Source organism: Amphiura filiformis, chromosome 3 (assembly GCF_039555335.1).
Source record: "Amphiura filiformis chromosome 3, Afil_fr2py, whole genome shotgun sequence".
NCBI lineage: Eukaryota > Metazoa > Echinodermata > Ophiuroidea > Amphilepidida > Amphiuridae > Amphiura > Amphiura filiformis.
In genome coordinates, this window is record NC_092630.1 from 14,381,220 (window position 1) to 14,402,249 (window position 21,030).

The 21,030-nt window shown below is 36.4% G+C and overlaps 2 protein-coding genes across 2 annotated transcripts in view; both read left to right on the plus strand.

Annotated features, from left to right (window-relative positions):
- The first annotated feature begins 359 nt into the window (after positions 1 to 359).
- LOC140148087 (uncharacterized) lies at positions 360 to 12,516 on the plus strand. Its single transcript, XM_072169940.1, has 9 exons — positions 360 to 797; positions 2,638 to 2,910; positions 3,471 to 3,547; positions 3,844 to 4,252; positions 4,498 to 4,571; positions 5,195 to 5,462; positions 6,854 to 7,212; positions 8,445 to 8,656; positions 10,201 to 12,516. The coding sequence occupies exons 1-9, from the start codon at positions 368 to 370 to the stop codon at positions 10,298 to 10,300; spliced, it is 2,202 nt and encodes a 733-aa protein (XP_072026041.1). The 5' UTR covers positions 360 to 367; the 3' UTR covers positions 10,301 to 12,516.
- A 6,395-nt stretch (positions 12,517 to 18,911) lies between these two features.
- The window catches only part of LOC140147074 (protein mono-ADP-ribosyltransferase PARP14-like), a 45,551-nt gene continuing 43,432 nt past the window's right edge, over positions 18,912 to 21,030 (plus strand). Inside the window, 1 exon segment of the mRNA XM_072168845.1 lies at positions 18,912 to 19,860. Coding sequence (XP_072024946.1) covers positions 18,912 to 19,860 — 949 coding nt within the window.

Genomic DNA, 21,030 nt, shown 5'->3' on the forward strand with positions numbered 1-21,030 from the left:
TAGGTAAAAAAATCTAAAATACGAAGGGTCAAAATTTGCATATATATGATAGACGGCTTTCCATCTCAGCTACATATACTTGAAGTACATATCTTTAGATTTATACAATATACTTCGAGGATTATTAAATTTCAAAAGTATCAATTTTTTATCATTTGCCATAAAATGCGTATTATATCGCGAATTTCAGAAAATCAAAATTATTTGACATCATACTTATTTTGGATTTCAAGACCTAGCTGTAGTATCGGCGAGGTAAAAAACTACGGTTTGTTCAGAATTAACTGGAGTTTATTGTGACCCATCCAAATGGATTTAACAACATTTTTCTAATTTGGAATTAATAACAATTTTTTATACAGATGTTATGATGGCAACTAAAGCTTCCTTGACATGTTCGATATGTCTCAGGAGATTTAGGAAGCCACGAACCCTTCCATGTCTTCATAGTTACTGTGAAGACTGCCTAATAGAGTATGCACCATCCGGGACACCTATCTTGATGTGTCCATTATGTCAAGAAAAGATAAAGATCCCCAATGGCGATGTCAGAGAGTTCAAACTTGACTTCAGGCTTCAGAGTATGGTTGAAGATGCTCATCGCTTTGAGAGAGAAGCCGGGATAGTTAGCGAAGTGCAAGTATGCAACTGCTGCAAAGACGAAGGCGAAGCCATCGCAAAATGCGAGATGTGTAAACAGATTCTGTGCAAGTTTGGTTTGAAAGCACATGAAAATCTGGCAGGGCTCAGAGATCATGTTGTAAAATCACTGACAGATAGCGACATCCTTACGTCAGGTAGGCACAAGTGTGCTTTTACATTTCCTATTGAATTATTTAGTGTGTCGGGCGGGCTGTGTGTGGTGGGGGTGGGTGTGGGGGTGTATGTGTGGGGTGTTTATATGAACTATTTGTCAGAGGAAATACAGGGTGTCCCAAAAAAGAGGCCCCTCATTGCGCCCTCTTTTTCTCCTATTTCTGAAAAGTTGATTAAATATATTTTGGTATGTAAAGAAACCTTTAATCGTTAGCTTTAATAAACCAAAACAATTATTTCAATCAGCTCAAAACTTTTGAAGATATGCTCTTTTGAATAAAAGTACCCATTTTTCACTCTGTCCACGGATAGTAAACAGAGTGGTTGGGATGGCTCATGCTGTGGAGTGGCCTGCACGATCACCAGACCTCACACCACTTGATTTTTTTCCTTTGTGGCAAAATCCAAGATCTTCGCAAACGTATTACTGAATGCATTCGCACGTATCCGGCGCACAAGGATGGTACGCAACGCAATTGATGCAATGAGGACCAGGGCTGAAACCTGTATTCGCCAAGGAGGCAACCAGGTAGAGGGCAGAGCAACACAGTAAACTCACTTCTGAAGAACCAAAGACAAACCAAATAGCCCTTTAGGGCTACTTTTTATCCAAAAAAGAGAAATGACTTATGTTGTAAATAATAATAAAAAATTTAAAAAAAAGCAAGAAACAACAAAGTAAGAAAGTAAGAAACATAATAAAACAAAAAGGCATAAATAACCAAGAAAATCAAGCAAGTAAAGCGGCATCCATTTTACCCACAAATTAATGACACTATTAACAAAATCCATTGCCCATAAACCCACCGGTAAAGCCCATTTCATAAATAAAGTTATTTTATAAAGTTATCATTGAGGAATGTTTGATATTCATGCATGGTATGTGTACTCCTTTTCAATCTTTGAACAAGCCAAACCTTCTCCGTGGACAGAGTGAAAAATGGGTACATTTCTTTAAAAGAACATATCTTCAAAAGTTGTGAGCCGATTGATATAATTGTTTTAGTTTATTAAAGCTAACGTCGCAAGGTTTCTTTACATACCAAAATATATTTGATCAACTTTTCAAAAATAGGAGAAAAAGAGGGCGCAATGAGGGGCCTCTTTATTTTGGGACACCCTGTACCATTAAAACGCCGGTTTTATGAGGACGTTTCTGTTAATGATGTGAGGTTTTAACCTAATGTTTTATTATGTTCATGCTTACAAAAACGAAAAGGTACATTACTTAGTCAATTTTTCTATTCTTTTTCATGATTTTCTTCATTGTTTAATATAAATCAAAAGTAAGCCAAAAAAAAAATGACCAAGCGATAAATACAAAACCTCACTTTATTTTGTCACCTTGTACATGCTTTGTAACAAACGAATGAAATTGCCCCGGAAGCAATACACAATCGAAATAGAGCCTATCTGGGATAACCCACTGATGCCCGGCGCGGCAGAAAATTGTAACATTCTATGACGTTATCGTGTCCATCATATGATGTTATCAGTAAGAACTACATGGGGGGAGGGGGAGGGTGTGAGTGTCAAATTTGAACACGTTCACACAACATTGAACCCCATAAGGTTACGTTTATTTGGAACCGATATTAATCCACAAGAATGGATACCACATTGTATACCCTTTTACATATCAGCTATCAGAGCGTATGTGGAAAAAGAATGAGGACAAGATGAAGGAAAAAATGTCCGATTTTCCACCTAAATCCGTGCAATACTAGTATCATATAGTGTGTATGTGTGTAAAATGATATCATCATGCTCGAAAACAGGCCACGCAAGAAAAAACACGCTATGTTGCTATCTATTACTTAGGTGATCTACTGGAGAACCAGACTGGGCAGGTAATGGCCAATCCAGAGTCTATAGATCAAAATGAAGAAGAGGAGGAGGAAGAAGTTCCAAAAGAGAAGCGAGCCATCCTCATCTCCAACCTTCCTCGGCTACAATACTCTCCACAAAGAATTCGTGATATATTGACCATACATTTCCAAAAGAAGCGCAATGGTGGAGGTGATGTTGACCGAGTTCTATATCCTCTGGGAGGCTGTCCTCGGCATGCTATCGTCATCTTTACACACAGGCGAAGTATGAAATACATTTACAAAACCATCTTTGTAATCCATTTTGCTATGTACGGACTAATAATAGCCCTCCAGAAAAAGGCGCAACCAAAATAAAATAATGGAGTATGGCCTTTAATATGTAACCCCCAATCGATCTGAAATTTTAAAAAAATCCCATAGGAAAATTGCCGAAAAACGGCTTGCCCCCCCCTCATCAGACACGGTTCCCCCTAATCATGGTCGGTGCCCCCCTCCCCATGTGATGACCCACGCTACGCCACTGGCTTCTTTCGTATGCTAACATTCTTGAACAGTATTGCTGCGACTTTCCATACGCCACTGTTCCTTCATTACTTATGAATTATACTGTACATGGTTTCTTTTGTTATTTGGAAAATGCCGTACATAATTTTGTGCCAGGCATCATAAACTAGATTTTAGGCACTTTAGGGGAACAGACCATGCATGAGATGGACGTGAACAAGAGATGAAACTATAATAGGAAAGCTATCTTCTTTTCAGCAGCTGCTGAGATCTATTGTAAAATCTTATATATTTTATCATTTGTTTTGTATCTTGTAGCTTGCGACTCTGCAGTAAAGTTCGACCAACTTATTGGTGATTTCCAGGCTAAGCTCTTAATAGAGCCATTTCCACAGGTAAATTCGTATAGATGTAAAACGATATAAATATGCTATTTTGTTTCTTTGTACCTCAAGGCCGTTCATATCTAGCCAAAAGTATTATCGGATCTTGTATTTTATCTATCAAGGCTGTGTATGAACATCAATTAAAAGTGTGCATATATACGTCCTGATGGCAAATGGCAAATGCTTATAGTACAAGCATTTAGACATTTTAAAGACAGATAATTATATGCCCCTGTGTATTTCAATTATAATGTTTGAGACCTTAAAAGCTCTGGACAAACCCGTATATTTCCTACCTCTTGCAGCCTTATAAAACAGTTGTAGCACAGCTCAATGCATTCTATTGGAATCTTGTTCCGCGGTTGACTACAACCAAACTGATCGATGAAATCTCAAAGATGCTTGGAAAGCACAATCTTCAAGTAAGAGGGCATCGTCTCACTGAGGTATCATGTACAATGAACCAACTAGACCAAGTGCAATCGGCTATCATCAAAGCCGTTGCATTATCTGACACCTCTCACACCAGCTTCTTGGCCATCGAGCGCGGAATATTTATCAAGAATATTCCTTACCTGACGGAAGAAACACAGCAACTTCGAGACGAGCTCAAGAAACACCTTGAAATAGAAGGCACCAGTCAGCTCCAGACATTGTTATGCCCAATCAAAGGAAATGCAAGTGAAGCTATTGCTATATTCAAAACATCTGAAGGTAAAAGGTTTTTACAAATAAATGAAGTTAAGAAACATTTTGTGCTAACCAGAATCACAAAATGATACAGGGCAAAATGAATTGCACTTATTAATAATTCATAAGCAAGGTGGCAATATGATGCACTGGTGGCAATAAGAGCAACAGAAATGAATTGATTCAACTTTATATCAAGTTTTGAGTTATTTAAGATGACGTTATTTTCTTATGATATGGATACAATGGTAATACATTCTTAATTTTAGATCGTGAGTTGTACCTAAGGCGAAGTGATAAGTCCTTTTTTGGAGAACAGCTTGACGTTGTCAAATTACCTGCGGTAAGTTGGCAGATAAGTATTACATTATTTCATTGTTTAATAGCAAATCAAATATAAGACAACTTAGTTTTTAAACCGTTTTGCAACATATCCATGTCCATGTTAAAAGCAGCTGCGAGCTTCTCGCACTTAACAAGAAATTTAAATTATAATTATGGAAACTTACGACGGAATATTTTAAACAAATCTCGAAATGGTTTAAAGAAATGCAATTTAGAGAAATGAAAAAAGAAGAAGAAAATTCTCATTTACCTTTAATGGTACAATCAAATCCCCAGCAAAAACAAAAAGTTTTACAGAAAACGTTCAACTGTTGGGTGTAAAAGTGTATACAAAGGGTATAAAACATTTTAATAAGATTTTAAAACATTTTTCTACACATTCTGCATAATGTTATTTAAATGTTTATAAAATATTTTTCAAACATTTTGGCCAACAAATATTTTGCAATAACACTTTAATAACATTTTAAAAATATTGTTGTAGTTTTGTCATATGAAACTTGTTTAAAATGTTTTCATGACCTTCATATATCCGACATTTAATTGTTATTAAAACGTTTTGACAAAACACGTTATAACACGTTTTGTGTTTGATGGTCAAGTTTTACATATTGTTTGTAGGTTTTCAACCGCATCAACGCTTGTCTGGAAGATTTCTTTACCAAAATCATAAAACATCTCGGAATTCAGTCACTCCGTTCAAAGCTGCAATCGACTTGTGGACAAGATCTGGTGGTCACTAGCACTGTTTTTACTGGAAATGCTCAACATCTACGAGTTGCATCGACGACGGTTTTAGAAATTATTGGTTTGTCCGAAGCAAATCAAATTTTTTCATCTTCCTTTGACAGCACAGTAGTAGTAGTTTCTCCTCAACCAGAAATAACAAGTAAGTTGAAATTGAACATCTAAAACGTTTAGTCAAATTTAATGTTGATGCGGGAGTCTTACTTTTTTGTAAGACATTCTTGTTGAAATTCACGATTTCGGATTCCGATTCCTTTCATAAACGGCTATTGCCGAATCATTCCGAGTCTTTCATTAGGAACAATAGAAATGCAATCTTGACCAATCACAGTTCAGGATTTGTATGGGCTGATGCGGGCGAACTTCAGATAAATTCTGTAGCGCGTGCTCAGGGAGTTCACTCTATCTCAGACCACAGACACATCAACATGGGGTTGTTACACGGAGCTTTTGCTCTGGTTGTTTTATCATTTCTGTTCTCCGGAGTTTATATTACAAATTATCTTTATGTTATCTGCACCAGTAAGAAGAAGTAAATTCATCACCAAACCAATTCCTGTTGTTGCCAGAACTTTTATTTAAACCAGTGGCCTACCGTATCAGCCATGTTTACAATGGTGGCAGCGGTGGGATATAGTGATATAGTAATTGTTTTGCAAGAGAAGCGTGTTTGTGTTGTGATTTTTTAACATTTTTTAAACGTTTTGAATGAAAAAAATACTAAAACAACATTTTTAAAATGTTGACATAATGTTATTGTAAAATATATTTTGTCAAAAAAAAAATTGTTAACATCTTTTCTTAGAGTGACAAACACATATAAATTTTAATTTTAATTCAAATGACAAATGTTGATATTTATTTGACCAGCGGTCACACGTCTTTCACATCGTAAATAAATGCAGTTATTTGCAAATGCATCACCACTCTCCGTTTCATTTAATTCATTTTAATCTAATCAACTTCTTCGTTGTCCCCACCTCTCCCTCTTTCCTCCTTTACCTAACTTCACTCTTCTCCCGCTTTCCTCTCATCCTCTATCCCTCAAGTTTATCTGCCCTCTGGCTCTGGTACTTCTTCCACATCAGCGGCAAACAAATATGTTTCATTATGGCGTAACTCTCCCTCTTTCCCGTACCTCACATCCCCCTTCTCTCTCCCGCTTTCCTCTTATCGTTTTCCCTCTTTTATCTGTCCCTGACTGTGGTACTTCTTCCCCATCACCTGCTAACAATATGTTTCATTATGGCACAATAATGCAGACCATCCGCGTAAATACGCGCAAAAACCAATGCAATCCGTAGTCATCGCGTAAATACACGCGCAAACATTAATGTTTTAGGCATATGCGATAATTTAGTAACTATGAAGTACTATTTTTTGTACTATTTTTTGGACCCTGGATATAAGGTGTATTATTAGCATTGCAAGCATTGCAAGAATGCAATTTGCAAAAGCATTACCACCCTCCGTAATTTATTATACAATTGCATCGTCAATTATCATGCTGTCACGGTATTTTGCCCCTAAAAGGTTTTGCACAAACGGACGCATCTACTGTCAAAGGTTCATCTGGAAACAATCCAGCGGAATTAGATCAAGCCGGGCCGAGTCAAATGAAAACTCGACAAATTACTTGTGGAAGGTGTTATGGTGACACTGGACTTAAACATCTAGAAGGTTGTAATCACACTTTCTGTGAAAAATGCACCGTTGACTATGTCTCTCCAAACTCAAGATGTTTGACCTGCAACGCACTCTACTGTGTTGTGTCAGGACGTATGATGAAAAGCACGATGACGTATTACATTCGCACTAACCTTTCAGTGTCGGGGGGAAAATTTGACGGAGCCATTGTCATCGACTACAACTTTCCTGATGGTATTGTAAGGGTACGTAATTTTTAGTAACAAAACAATAACCAAATACCACTAGTATAATTCATGCTACAAAATTCCAGAAAGTTTTGCTCTTCATATAGGGTGCTACAAAATTTCACCATGGACTATAGAAATCTACAGTCAATGATGCCACCCATGTCACAGTATCTACAGGGTGGTCCAAAATGGAACTTTTCACACACTTCAATATTTCCAAGGTATCATGTTATATGTAAGATCATAAAATGTTCATAAAGTGTGTCTTTCGCAGAATATGTGGTGTAAAAATTATGTTAAAAGAAGATGAAGTAAAGAAATGGTGTCAGTGCAGCGAGTCAAAATTAATTTTGCCCACGCACAAGTCTATTAGATGTACTCAAATGATTGACGGGTGATTTGGTTTAGAACTGTGCAATGTAAATCGATGTTAAAAACATACCTTTGGACCAATGTTACTTTTACAGTACCTTAAAAGTAACTTCATGCATCATTAAGTTTGGTTGCATGTCCCCATAAAGCATTCAAGATTGCGTGCATACCAGTCGCCCTCTAGTCTTATTGCAATTCATAAATGCATATTTCAGTCTTGGCTTTTGACAAATTTCAAGTTCTGGAGTTTCAAAATACACCTATGAATCATTGAATTTTTCAATTGAATTGATATTTTTTATATCATGCATACCAAGTAAGAATTTACGATTTCAGTGTCAATATATATGCGGCGCAGATTACATAAATTATCCCATAGACTTACATGTGTACAACTTTTGACTCTGCACTAAAACTGGTGCCATTTTTTTTTCAACTTCTTTTTACATCCATTTTTTGGCCCCAATCATTGTTAGAAAGATATACAAAGCATATGTAATGACATCTTCAAATTTATTTATCTATGTGTTTGATAAAGTGTAAGCTATTTTTGACCACTCTGTATTTTACGTAGACGTTTTACTGGATCAACCACACGATTAAGAACAATATATATATATTTTTAAAGTTGCACATCGCAAGATCTATATTACCTTGGCAAGATGGCATAAGTTTAGAACCTCAACATTGTATTGATACTGAGATTTCTATGAGATTATGTACCACTGTGAATCATTTTGAGATGATATATCAAAGAAATTAAACAAGGGATACACCGTGTAGATTAATTCTTTTGAAAGAATTGACGCCGCCAATTAACTGTGTTCTTTTTATAATATTAAATCACGTATTATATTTATGACCTTTTATTGAAGTACCAGAAATTGAAACGTGAAATGCAATATAAAGGAAACACGTTCACAGCTTATCTCCCCAACTCGGCAGAAGGGATAGAAGTAGTATGGCTGCTACGAAACGCTTTCATCAGGGGCAAAAGCTTCAAGATTGACTATTTACATAGTGGTTTGAAGTTGGAAGTGATGTGGTCAGGTCAGATTACGCACAAATACAGCTGTGAAGGTGGCATGTAAGTCAACTTGTTTGATTTTTGCGTTTTCCATTTGAAATGTTATCTCTATGGTTATAATGTGACTTGGTTCAAAAATAAATTTTGATCGGCTGCGGTAGGTAATATACTAAACTCCTCAACTAAAGTTTGGAAAAGTCTTTCAAGCATTTATATCTCGGATTATTTGTGACATGTTCATATTATGGCTAATTTATTCCCCTGTGCAATGACACTTGATTTGAAACAATAACCGTCTTGTGAATGCAGTGGCGTCTCAAATTGACCATTATTCTGTGCAGCAAAAACTGCAATCCAATATCTTAGCAATCTTGGACCTAATGCAATCTTCATGACAAAGCCCGCCCCCACAGAGCCAGGGTAATCAACGACTACCTACAGAATATGGGAGTAGAGAGAATGAAATGGCCTGCCATCAGCCCAGGCCTCAACCCGATAGAACACTTATGTGACCAGCTTGGTCGTGTTGTGCGTGCTGTGCGTGCCATAGTAGCCAATGCAACCACATTGAATGACCTGCTACGAATCCTGGTTGAAGAATGAAATGCCAAGGGAAAGCCATCCCACAGCAACGTGTGACCAGGTTGGTGAGCAGCATGAAGAGGAGCCAGGCTGTTGTGGCTGTGTATGGTTTTTCCACCCACATAATAGTGACTTTTTTTTAGCACAGAATAATGGTCAATTTGGCGCATTCTGTTTGAAATCCCACTACATTCACAAGCCAAGTATTCAGCCGTGAAAAAGGTGATTGTATCAAATGTGATGTCATTGTAAAGTGGAATAAATTAGCTGTTCATTGATATGCAACACGATATAAACATATCGCAAATAATCTGAGATATAGATGCTTTGAAAAAACCCTTGTTGAGGAGTTTATGACATTTCATTATAATTTGACATTCAATGATTTGTGCATTGTTATTTCTCGCGAAATAAACGTGATTGCAATATCTGAGGTTGTAAGATCTGTCTCAAATAAAAAGGGCACGGGAGACACGGCATTATTTAAAGGGTCATTCAGTGATCCCAGCGAACGTGTACAAAAATTAAAATTGAGTACAAGTTACTATTATACGTTCCACAACTATTTGGAGTAACCTTCATTATCTATTTCGGTCGAGGTCTAAAAGCCCTTTAACCTTTTCCCAAACACTCCAATATGTAATGGAATCTATTATAAAAAGGCATGGATAAGTCATGGATTTTCAAAATGGAAATTTGGCAAAAAACGAGGAAATTCAAATACATGGAGATAATCTTTTTACTTTACTACATGACTTTCGGCTCAACCACTTGCAGGCTATGTTAGCACATCTATGCTACTAACAAAGGTGCAAGAAACTGAATTTTGATGATTCTTATGATTTTCTGAATGAGCAAATCACTGAATAAGCCTCTAACAACACATAACACCTGCATCATAACCGTTAAAGGGATTTTCTTCTTATAGGGATCTGCTTGCTAAAGTACAAGCAAGTTCTATGATTATAATTATGATGTATATTTATTTTGACAACGTTTTTGTAAATAATGTTATGTTTCAGTGTTGCTAATGGCTATCCTGACCCAGGCTATCTAACGAGAGTGAAGGATGAGTTAAGAAAATGTGGAATAGTAAGCAGTTTATCAAATGAAAGTGTATAGACAAAATAAGAAAAATTCCACAACGGAATAGATGTGTGTACTTCACGTGACGCAATGAATTACTTTCCTTGGCACAGAAAAAGAACAATATTATTCTCGCCTTTCCTATTTGGACTACTCCGGAGACAGAATTAATTGCGATCGTACTGTAAATAGTCTTAAAGATTCCATGCCATCTCATTAATTTCTTTGCATGTCACAGCAACAGAAAAAGTACCCCAAGTATCAACCTCAAATCGTGCATGACATGCGTGGGCAGTATACGTGACATACAAGTTGAAAAAGATATATTTTAGCACAGGTTATTTGTAGAAATACCTCTTCTAACTCTTATAAAGTTCACGTGTACCGTTCATATAATTATTATGAATATTCGTTCAGAATTTTTGTTTTCGTTTAAAAGCAGCATGTCATATATATAAATATAGTACAGCTCTGTCAGACACTGGCTAGTAGCATCGGAAAAAAATGAATTTAAGCAGTTCCAGTTGCATCATATTGATAGCGCTAGCATGTATTGGTGCAGTGCACCAACTACATCTTGTATTGTTACTTATAATAGGAAGTTATTGGCATACACTAACAACAGTGAAAGAGGAACTAAGAAATGTGGAATAGTAAGCAGTTTATCTAATGAAAATGTTAAGACAAAATAAGAGAAACAATTGCAAGAGAAAATTCAACATCCAAAGAGATATATCTACTTCACGTGACGCAATAAATTACCTCCCTCGACATGGCACAGAAAAAGAACAACATTGTTCTTCTTGATATTCTTCTCACTTGGTCAACCCAAGAGACGGAATAAATTGCGATCGTACTGTAAATAGTCTTTTGAAGATTCCAAGCCACCTCATTAATTTCTTTGAATGTGTTCTATGATGTGTTCTACAGGATATTGCTCGATATTTAAAATTCAATATACTCGGACGTAGTTTAGAATTCCGGGGTAGTTAAACAAAGTAATATCAGCGCATTTCTTCTCGTAGGGGAGTATACGTGAGGTGACACACAAGTTGAAATATATACCTTGTCTTTGGGTATTAATGTAAAAATGTACTATACATTGATTTCAATAGTAAACAAAGCTACATCTTCGGTGCATTTCCAATAAGAATCCAGAATTACATGTTGCTGCCTGAGGTAAAGTTCCATTTAGGTTTTTTTACGTAGATTTCTTTGAGCCCAAAGTTTGTTTTATACCATTTCATACTTTGCAATGCAAGTTGCTGGCTGTTTGTTACATCGGAATCAATGTATGGTCTTAGAGGTATAGGTTTTGTAAAAAGTTTGGTAAGTTCTATCGCTAAAGTTATACGTACTTATGAATACTGTTATATTGTACTAACTATGACAAGTAGAGTTCATCAAAAGGTACCCCATATAGAATTAAATGATCTCCTTGCTAATCCAAAGGAATATGCTATTGTTCTTGAAATGTAGTGTAAATAAGACAACATTATGTATTGTAATTAGACACTAAAAGGAGGATTGTGAAGTCGTCAAAGTATTTATTTTAAAAGCTCAACGAATTAATCATTGAGCATAAAAAGTTCCATTTGATAACAAAAACTTCTTATTAATAGAGAGATTGCGAAATTTACGTGAAACGTGAAACGTGACACGGGAACGCGAACGGCAAGCTACATTAATCGAAAATCGGTTATTATGCCCTCTAGAGGGTGAAATCTATTGTGAATTGGTCAGTCGTGGAATTACCGTAAGGCGATTACGTTGCGGTTGGTAGCAAAAAATGACGTTCCAAAATGACAAAAAAACGCATTATAAAATGCAGAAAAATGTTATGTTTATCATGTTATGAAACGAATCAAAGTATCCTAATAGAACAAGTAGAGTCCGACATGTAATAAAATCCATTTTGGGGGTTAAAATTTGATCTCGTATAGACAAGAAGAAGTGAACAAATTTCGATTTTTTTCGACGCGAATTCGAACGGGCAGATTGCCTATATCATTTGTGTGTGGAAAATGCCGTCCAAAAATCAGCTTGCGAAGAGGCGTTTTAGGCAAGATTGTGTCGTGTTACGGCATAAATGCGGTATAATTGTCTGTTTGGGACGGGGAACAGAAGTTCGTGCAACGCTATTCGCTACTTGCACGGTTCCGCCATTATGCACTATGTGCGGGGAGAGCCTCGAACTGGCAGCATACATGAAAGGAAGAATTATGTAACCTTACACAGAACGTTATGACTAGTTCAATTCCCATTCATGTATGCTGCCAGTTCGAGGCTCTCCCGCACATAGTGCATAATGGCGGAACCGTGCAAGTAGCGAATTTTTCGCCTTGCTTTTTCGTTGTGCATTAAACAGCTGTCAAAGTGTTTTGCTTATGGATACTATTCAGCAAACTCCAAAATGTTTTTAAAACATGATAATGCATGTGTTTTTGGTTTTAGTTAAAACGTTTTGATAACATATCAATGTATGTTTATATAAAAATCATGAAAACTCGTGTTATACTGAAAAAATAATACAACAACATTTTAAGCCAAAATTCGAAATGCTATAGTAAAATATCATTTGGCAAACATATTTAAGTGTCTATTGTGTTAGAGCGTTTATCAGCAAGTTTAGAACAAAGGGTTTTTTGAATGTTATTAAAACTTTTAATGCCCTTGACCCTCACATAACCTTTAACCCGACATTTAACGTTTTCTGTAATATATTTGTGTTTGCTGGGTTGTAATCGAACTAGGCATATTAGATTATCTATTTTCATTTTGCTTTAGAAAGTAAACAGGGTATTATTATGATAATGGAGTTTTTTTCTTGTTATTCGAATAATATACACCAAGACTTCCTAGGCATCCAACACCAAACTCTGTTTAGATTATTTAGACAAATAGCATACACGTGTGAACATAGGCCTATACTCATTTTCCAATAGCCCGCAAAACTCAAATATCGCTAATCTGGACTGAATGCTTAGAGCATTATAGATACAGCCAGTCGTATTTGCATATCAATACCGAGGAAAGTAGTTCGATGAAAGAAGATAATCTTCTCTGGTTCGATGCACCCAAGGTGAATCAATGGGTGCTTCCTATTACCTTTAGATTATTTGTCTCAGCATAGCGCCATCATGATTGCAATTGCGTTTGCACGTAGTCTTGGTTCAGACTCTATGCGGCTATCACGAACATACTAGGAACGACGAGCGTTAGGACCGACACAAACTGGCTGTGTAGGAGGCTAGTTTGGATGTGAACGGGACTATGGCGTTCTACCGCAAAATGCAGAAATCCGTAACCCGTATGGCGTTTGCAGTGAACGCCTCTCCGCAATCTCTCTAATATCTCCTTGAAGTGTCCTTTGGTCTGTCGCAACGTCGACTGTTATTGGACGTGTGTAAAGCATAGTTTCCGAATTTGACTTCATAGCTCACACGTACTTTCTTTTTTCCGTGTTCAAGAAACTTTCAAAACGTTATATTTTGCGCCCTTGACACGATTACGCAGTTTCCAACTTCTTGAGTCTGTTAATTTGTAACTGCGTTTTAGTTATGGCTGTGAGGGAAGGGGAGGGCGTTTAAAGGGAGCTTATCAAAAGCATGTGGATATGATAGCTTTATGTCTGAGCAAAAATCTTGTTTTTTCTTTTGAGGTCATCTATAAGAATCTGAAAAAGGTATCGATTTAATTCTACACTCTTCTCGGCTAAAAGTATAGCAACATCACAGCAAATCCACAACGTTTTACAGAAAAGGTTGAAATGTCCGGTTATAATAATTATTATAAAGGGTATAAAAATGTTCAGAACATTCAGAAAACATTTTTGAAAACGTGATGCAAAACATTTGAACAGAATGTTATTTAAATGTTGACAAAATATTTTGGGAAAATGTTTGTCCAAAATCTTTTACAATAATGTTTCAAAAACGTATTCAAGATCTTTGTATAACCCGACATTTAAATGTTACTAAAACATTTTGAATAATTATTTTAAGAACATTTTTGTGTTTGCTTGTGGATACTATGTGTTAGATTAAAGGTAAGAAGCGGACCATTACCAGAAATAACGGTTGTGTTGTTCATGACTGGCGAGATGTTTGTTCAAACCAACTAACATGTCATTGGACTTACGTGAACGTAATTCCTCATTATGTGAAAGCTAGACTTCAAAAATAATCGAATCAATTCTTTTAATCTGTCGTGGTGGTGGAATGGCAGATACATTAAGAGAAATAAAAACGTCTCAAATTATCGATTTTTACAGTAGTTTGTTTCCAAGTATATCGAGTAATTGGTTTTTGTTATGTGCATTATTCCTAGTAAACATTAAATATGTTCCGAAACGTTTTACAAATATTTTTTCATAAATAAAACGTTTCAATGTAATAAAAGGTTAAAAAGATTATTTAAAAAATGTTTTAAAACATTCTGTGCTAATCAGCATATTAAAATTGTCTGGACACTTTTGATGCATTTTCCACGTTTTTCATATCGAGGGGTCAGTGACACAAAGACGTAACTCCATTTTTTGCGAAATGAAATTTTGATATCAAAAAACACGAGCACTTTCCAATAAACACATAGCATAGAAGTAACTCCACTTAGCACCCCATTGAAATCAATGGCCAGTGAAACATAGACTTAACTACATAAGTGAATGTAGACCATTTTCTTTAAATTAATTTTTCTCAGAATTACCAAAATGGAGTTACGTCTTTGTGCCAATGACCCCTCGATATATAGTTATTAAAAACATATGGCGTGAATCATAACTGGATTTTGGAACATATTAATTATTAAGATAACATCAAACACTGAATTAAGAGTGTGCCTCTATCTTAAAAATGAATGCGTTCTATAAGTTGGTAAAGTAAGGCATTGTTAGTCGTGTTACTTTTGTTTGCAATTGATTTAATTAAATATCACAATTTAATCACGCAAACTTTTATATGATTGTTGTACATTATTATTTATCCTGTTGTCAAAGTAAACTAATGGTCTGTGATATTCTGCGTTTCCGGCACGTTTGCAAGCATATACTAGGGCAAATAATTAAGAACAGTTCTCAGCAGCAAATGGGGAAAAAAGAAAAATGAGGAAAAAGCAGTCTGCACTTTTTAACGTAAAACTTTAAATTAAAAAACACTACGCGCTAGCCCATACCGGGTCACTATTTCTGGGGTCTTTACTTGTATTTTTCTGTCTTAATGTAAACAAAGATCATTAAAACATGGAGGAAACACAAGCCTAGATTGTACCAGTTTGTATGCAATGCGCGTGCGTCATACCACTCAGCGACAAGTCGCATGACAAAAGAAACCATCAGCAAATGCAACGACTAATGAGCGTTTATAACGACCGAAGGAACGGACGAACGAGTGAACTGAAGGACAACTCATGAGGTGCTCCTCGCACCTAAAAACTAATGCGCTAAAATGCGAAATTTCAGAAGCTACGCGTGTGGTCTACAGAGACAACTTCTTTTATTTTTTGGCCGTAATGTGATGTGATCATTCCAATATTAAAGTATGTTACTGCTACTGCTTTTAATGTTTAATGGTGTTGTAATTTGGAAATACGAGGGTCATTCAAAAAAGTTCTACCTCCATCATCATATTTGATGAAAATGTGATTTTGGGGGGTTAAGATATGTTGGTGAAAGCGAATACAGATTTGGTACATCGGAAAGGGTTAAAAACTGAAGCCAAACGTTTATTTAACATTATATTGTAGCTTTGGTCCATAAAAATGTTTTCAAGATGTGGTTGTCCAACTGCTTACTCAGGGTAAATATTTTGGTCCTATTTGAGCTCCCTGATATGCTTTGGGATATGAAACATGTTTTATAAAAGAAGAAAACCTGGAAGTGTTCAACAGACACACAACTGATATTGAAATTTGCCAGATTTTGACTAGACTACAATGAAGAGTAATTCGTATAAATTACGTCTTATTTTAAGCAATAGATGCATCTTAACGTGGAAATAAGATGAACAGTTTTTAATAACCTTGTATATAATTACAAAATACAAAAACTGTGCATAAGACTTTTTTGATTTTAACAATTGATATGACTCGAAACAACAAGCGCTGACCCGATCGAAGTCAACTACCTATGGAAAAGGGCCAATACGAGGGGAGGGCTATTCTGAACATATATCGATCGGATTTTGGTGTGCAAAAATCACGATATTCAGTAAAACTGTACTATCTGCAAGCATTAGATATTGATTAAATCATTCTAACAAAAATAAAGCAATTTAATCATTTCAGAACCAAGTAACATAGATGCATGTTTCTCTGGTCTCAAAGTTTACCAAATGCTTGACAATATTAATTTTGCATTTTGGAAGTTTTTTTCTATTTCTATTGAAAAATGGTTAGTCCAATTGAAATTCATACATCCCCTATTGAAGACATGAATCTCCCACACAGGGGATGTAGATTTCAAATGGAGTCATTAAATCAGGTAACCACAGTTCATACTCTCTGGGTGGAAGATTAAGATCATATCTCCGATAGGGGGGTCTATCATTGTTATATACCATAACAATGCACTCTGGAACTCACTTCCATCTGAACTCCGTACTGCTGTTTCTCTGCCAAGTTTCAAGAAAGGTCTCAAAACCTTCCTGTTCCCACAATAATCTGGTGGCTTTGTTTGAGTTTGCTGTTGGAGGACTCGGGACTCGGACTCGGACTCGAGTCCGGACTCGAGTCCTTTTTTCAAGGACTCGGACTCGGACTTGGACTCGGAAGCTAAGGACTTGGACTCGGACTCGGACTCGGACCCCAAGGACTCGGGGACTCGGCTTCGAGTCCTCCTCGAGTCCGGCAAAATAGGGTCTTTTTAGGTCTTTTATTTTCGTTCATTGTAAACTTCTTATGCTTGATCAATCACATCACATGATTAATTTAAGTAGTTTTACATGCAAATAAATTCAGTTTGTAAATAAAAGTAGGCCTACAATCAAAAAGCAAGATTGCTTTCAGTTATAACTTTAATTGGTTAAATGGATTTTAATCATATTCGTTTGTTTTGACATGACTGCTTTGTTAGACGCAAGTCTATAATGTACATGAATAATAATAATACTCTGGGGCACTCAAGTTAAATTTTGGTAGGGGTGTGCGGCGCCGAACTTTGGGAACTATAAGAACTGATTTGGGGGCAAAATAGGGGCTTGATGAACGGAAATGTCAACATTTTTATGGAGGTCTGTGAACTAAAGTTGGGCCAAATTATAGGCTTTGGAGCTAACAAATTCAAAATATTTCCAAATTTGAGCTCAAGACCTACAATTTTCAGAGTGTTAGGCTCAATGAACTGGAGCATGATGCAAATGTGTTAAGGGACTGCCGGGAGCCTGAAAAAGGACCCCCGACTGCATCTTATGCCTCTCTAAAACACAAGCCTAATAAGTTAAGTGAGTCTGTGATTATACTGTTTCCAAGGTATGCTACCTAAGGGTAAAATTTTTGACCGATCGAAAGGGAGGGTGGAAGCAATTTTTGGCACTGGGGGAACAAGCAATTTTTGGCACATATGGGGCACCTTTCAAATTAAATGCTCTAAAAAGGCTTAGAAAACAGTACGGAAACGCTTACATAATACAGATTTCCCTGCTCGCTGCGCTCGAAACATAATTATCTAAACCTTTTAAGGTTTGTAAATTGGGATCCCCCAAAAATGGCATGTGCAAAGGGGTGCAAAGATTTTTGGCAGGTCGGGAGGGGGGGACGATTTTTGGCAGGCCAAGAAGGAATAAGCATTTTTGGCAATTTCACCCCTCCCCGGGCTCAGCATAATTATTGCACAGCCCCAAAACAATACTAGGCATGATAGGTGGGACTAGCAAATTATGTATTTACAAGAAAATAATATAGAACTAAAATTCTGGTTAAGTATAGGCTATACGTTGATAAAGTATTGGTGAAAACCCCGGGGCTTGAATTTGATACATAAGGACTCGGACTCGGACTCGGACTCGAACATTGAGGACTCGGACTCGGACTCGGACATCAGAAATTGGCAGGGACTCGGACTCGGACTTGGACTCGGACACCAAGGACTCGGACTCGGACTCGGACTCGGATGACTCGGACTCGACTACAACACTGTTAATATTTTGCCTTTCAAATATTTTGTGTTCCATCTTGGCGCCGTGGTCTTTATGAAATGGCGCCCTATAAATGCCTTGTATGTATGTATGTATGTATGTAATATCGTGTTCAGACGTGAGGTATTACAACCATATTATCAAAGTCATGCAACACATGAGAACCGCATTTCAACATGTGAATCGTTATTAATAAATATTATTGAAGCGACAAGTTTTGGCCAAAATGCCCAACAAGATTCACGGTGGCTATGACATGAATTGAATGATCGTGATCAATATGTTATTTTCATATCAAATATTATAAAGGCAGTATCAATAAAACATTGCTACAAGTACAAAACATCCAAATATTTATTTATATTATCAGTGACCTTTGTAATACACCATCCAATCGAGACAATTATGATTTTACTATTTTGGTCTTTATCAGATGATCGGCGGCTTCAATATCATAATCACCCTAGTACAACCTACACCGGGATGTATGTTATAATAATCAGTAAAAAGCCTGCAACATGGCAACCATTGGGAGAAATGACCTAGAAATAGGAAAAGAACTTGATGCTGGAGGGTTTGGAACCGTCTTCAGCGGTCTTTGGAAAACAGAAAATAAACGCGTCGCTATAAAGAAGCTACTTCAAGCTGACTTCCAGGAAATTGAAATACTCAAACAGCTACAACATCCAAATATCGTGACATTATTTGGGTTTGTCTATGAAAACACGGATCTTATGATAGTACTCGAGCTTTGTGACCTTGGATCTTTGAGGTCGTTCCTTAAACAACGAAAAGATAAACCATTACAACCGTCTCTTATATTTGATTGGATGCTACAGGCGGCTTTGCCAATTGAATATCTAAGAAACAAGCATATCGAGCATATGGACATCAAGACTGATAATTACGTCATCACTAGTCAAATGGTTCTCAAATTGACTGATTTCGGTCTATCGCAGGTTCTTGAGAAGACTAAAAGTTTTTCTTCAGAAGCTGGGTCATGGCGATGGATGTCACCCGAACGCTTACGAGACCACAAATTATCTCCCAAGTTTACCATCTACGCTCTGGCTCTAGTATTTTGGTGTCTGTTCACACGAGTATTGCCATATGCCGGCTATCTGTCTGACTACAGTATAGCAAAAGCGGTATGTGACGACAAAATAAGACCAGACATTCCACCTGACTGTCCCAAACCAATCGGAGATTTGATAGAGGCATGTTGGGATGACGATCGATCCAAAAGACCTGATATCAAAGATGTCATCGTCACCTTGGTGCAAAGCAAGTCTACCTTATCAAGCACAGCGCAAACAATTCCGTCTCCCTCAAACGTTGTTAATCTCAGAACTGAAACAACTCAAACATATAAAGTCACATTTGTAGACGCTATGACTCAGACCACCTCAGACGACTCTGTAATTGAGTTGGAGCAATATGCGCAGGAAAAGGAAGCACATGAAATATGTAAGTCATTATTTGCATTTTCTTCGGTTGTTATAAACTGAGAGTTAAAGTTGCACTTTGGATCGCGTTTGGCTTGAAATTTGTTAGTACCAAAGACAACTAATTGTAAGTATACTTTTTTTGGAAAGGAAATGTTAAAATGTTAAATGTTTAAATTAAATGTATCTTCAAAATTTGGAGAATATTCTTTTGAAAAAAGTCCAAGAAAGTAAATAATTAAAAAAAACCAACAATATTATTTAGGGATTGTATTACCCATATAACAAATTTACTTGAATTTTACTGTTAATCTTGTAAATATTACACACACACTGACGGAACTGTTGAAAATAATTATCAACGTTTAGGCCAATACTCCAAATTTGCCGGTTAATTCATAAGGGTAGCTTTATTCTATGTTCGGTCTCTCTGGCGCGGATCTGAGAATGAAAATAAGAAAACAGTAACGTGGAAATATAATAACTTGCAAAAAAGAAAGGACATTATCAGTAAAGAAAGAAAGAAAGAAATATATTAAATGCCAGACATAAAAAAGAAAGACGGCACTGTTGTGTTTTAGCATGGATATCTATGCCCGTGACCCTTTTCTCTTGCCCACTACAAGCCAGGGTGTAGTCAGTGTACCAACCTAAAGCTGCTTTAATTGCTGAGAAAAGGTATTACTTACCCAGTCGGAACAATGATGACCTTGACCATTTTCGGCACTCGATGGTGATCACATCCACCAAAGAATTAAGATGGAAGACTACTCTTAAGACAGGTGGATAGAAATGTTTTCATTGATAACACTTCAATATGTTGGAATGCAAACTGGAATTCATGTCAAAATATTAGTAAGATATCTTCTAAGATAGTAAATTAGTATATTCTTTTCTTGTTAAAAACAGTTTTGGAATTCATTGTTTAAACAAGAAAAATCTTACTGACAATGCAAAAATGGCAGAATTTTTAAATTATAAAATTATAAAATTTTGCACCAAATTCTACCTTCTGGGAAGCAGCTAAAAGATGGCGTTTGGTTGACTTAGATCTCTGTATAATCAGTAGACAACTATGAAAAGATCTTCAATTTGAGTTTTGACATCAAGTTTGAAACCATAATAATTGGAAACCAATCAATTACTAAAAATGTCAAATTACTCAGGTTTATAAACATGGTTGTGACCATAG

Excerpts from the sequence above, each read along its gene's own strand:
- LOC140148087 (XM_072169940.1), top strand. The coding sequence starts at position 368 with ATGATGGCAACTAAAGCTTCCTTGACATGTTCGATATGTCTCAGGAGA. Across the intron at positions 4,253-4,497 it reads TATATTCAAAACATCTGAAG|ATCGTGAGTTGTACCTAAGG; the intron begins GTAAAAGGTTTT and ends TCTTAATTTTAG. Across the intron at positions 8,657-10,200 it reads TACAGCTGTGAAGGTGGCAT|TGTTGCTAATGGCTATCCTG; the intron begins GTAAGTCAACTT and ends GTTATGTTTCAG.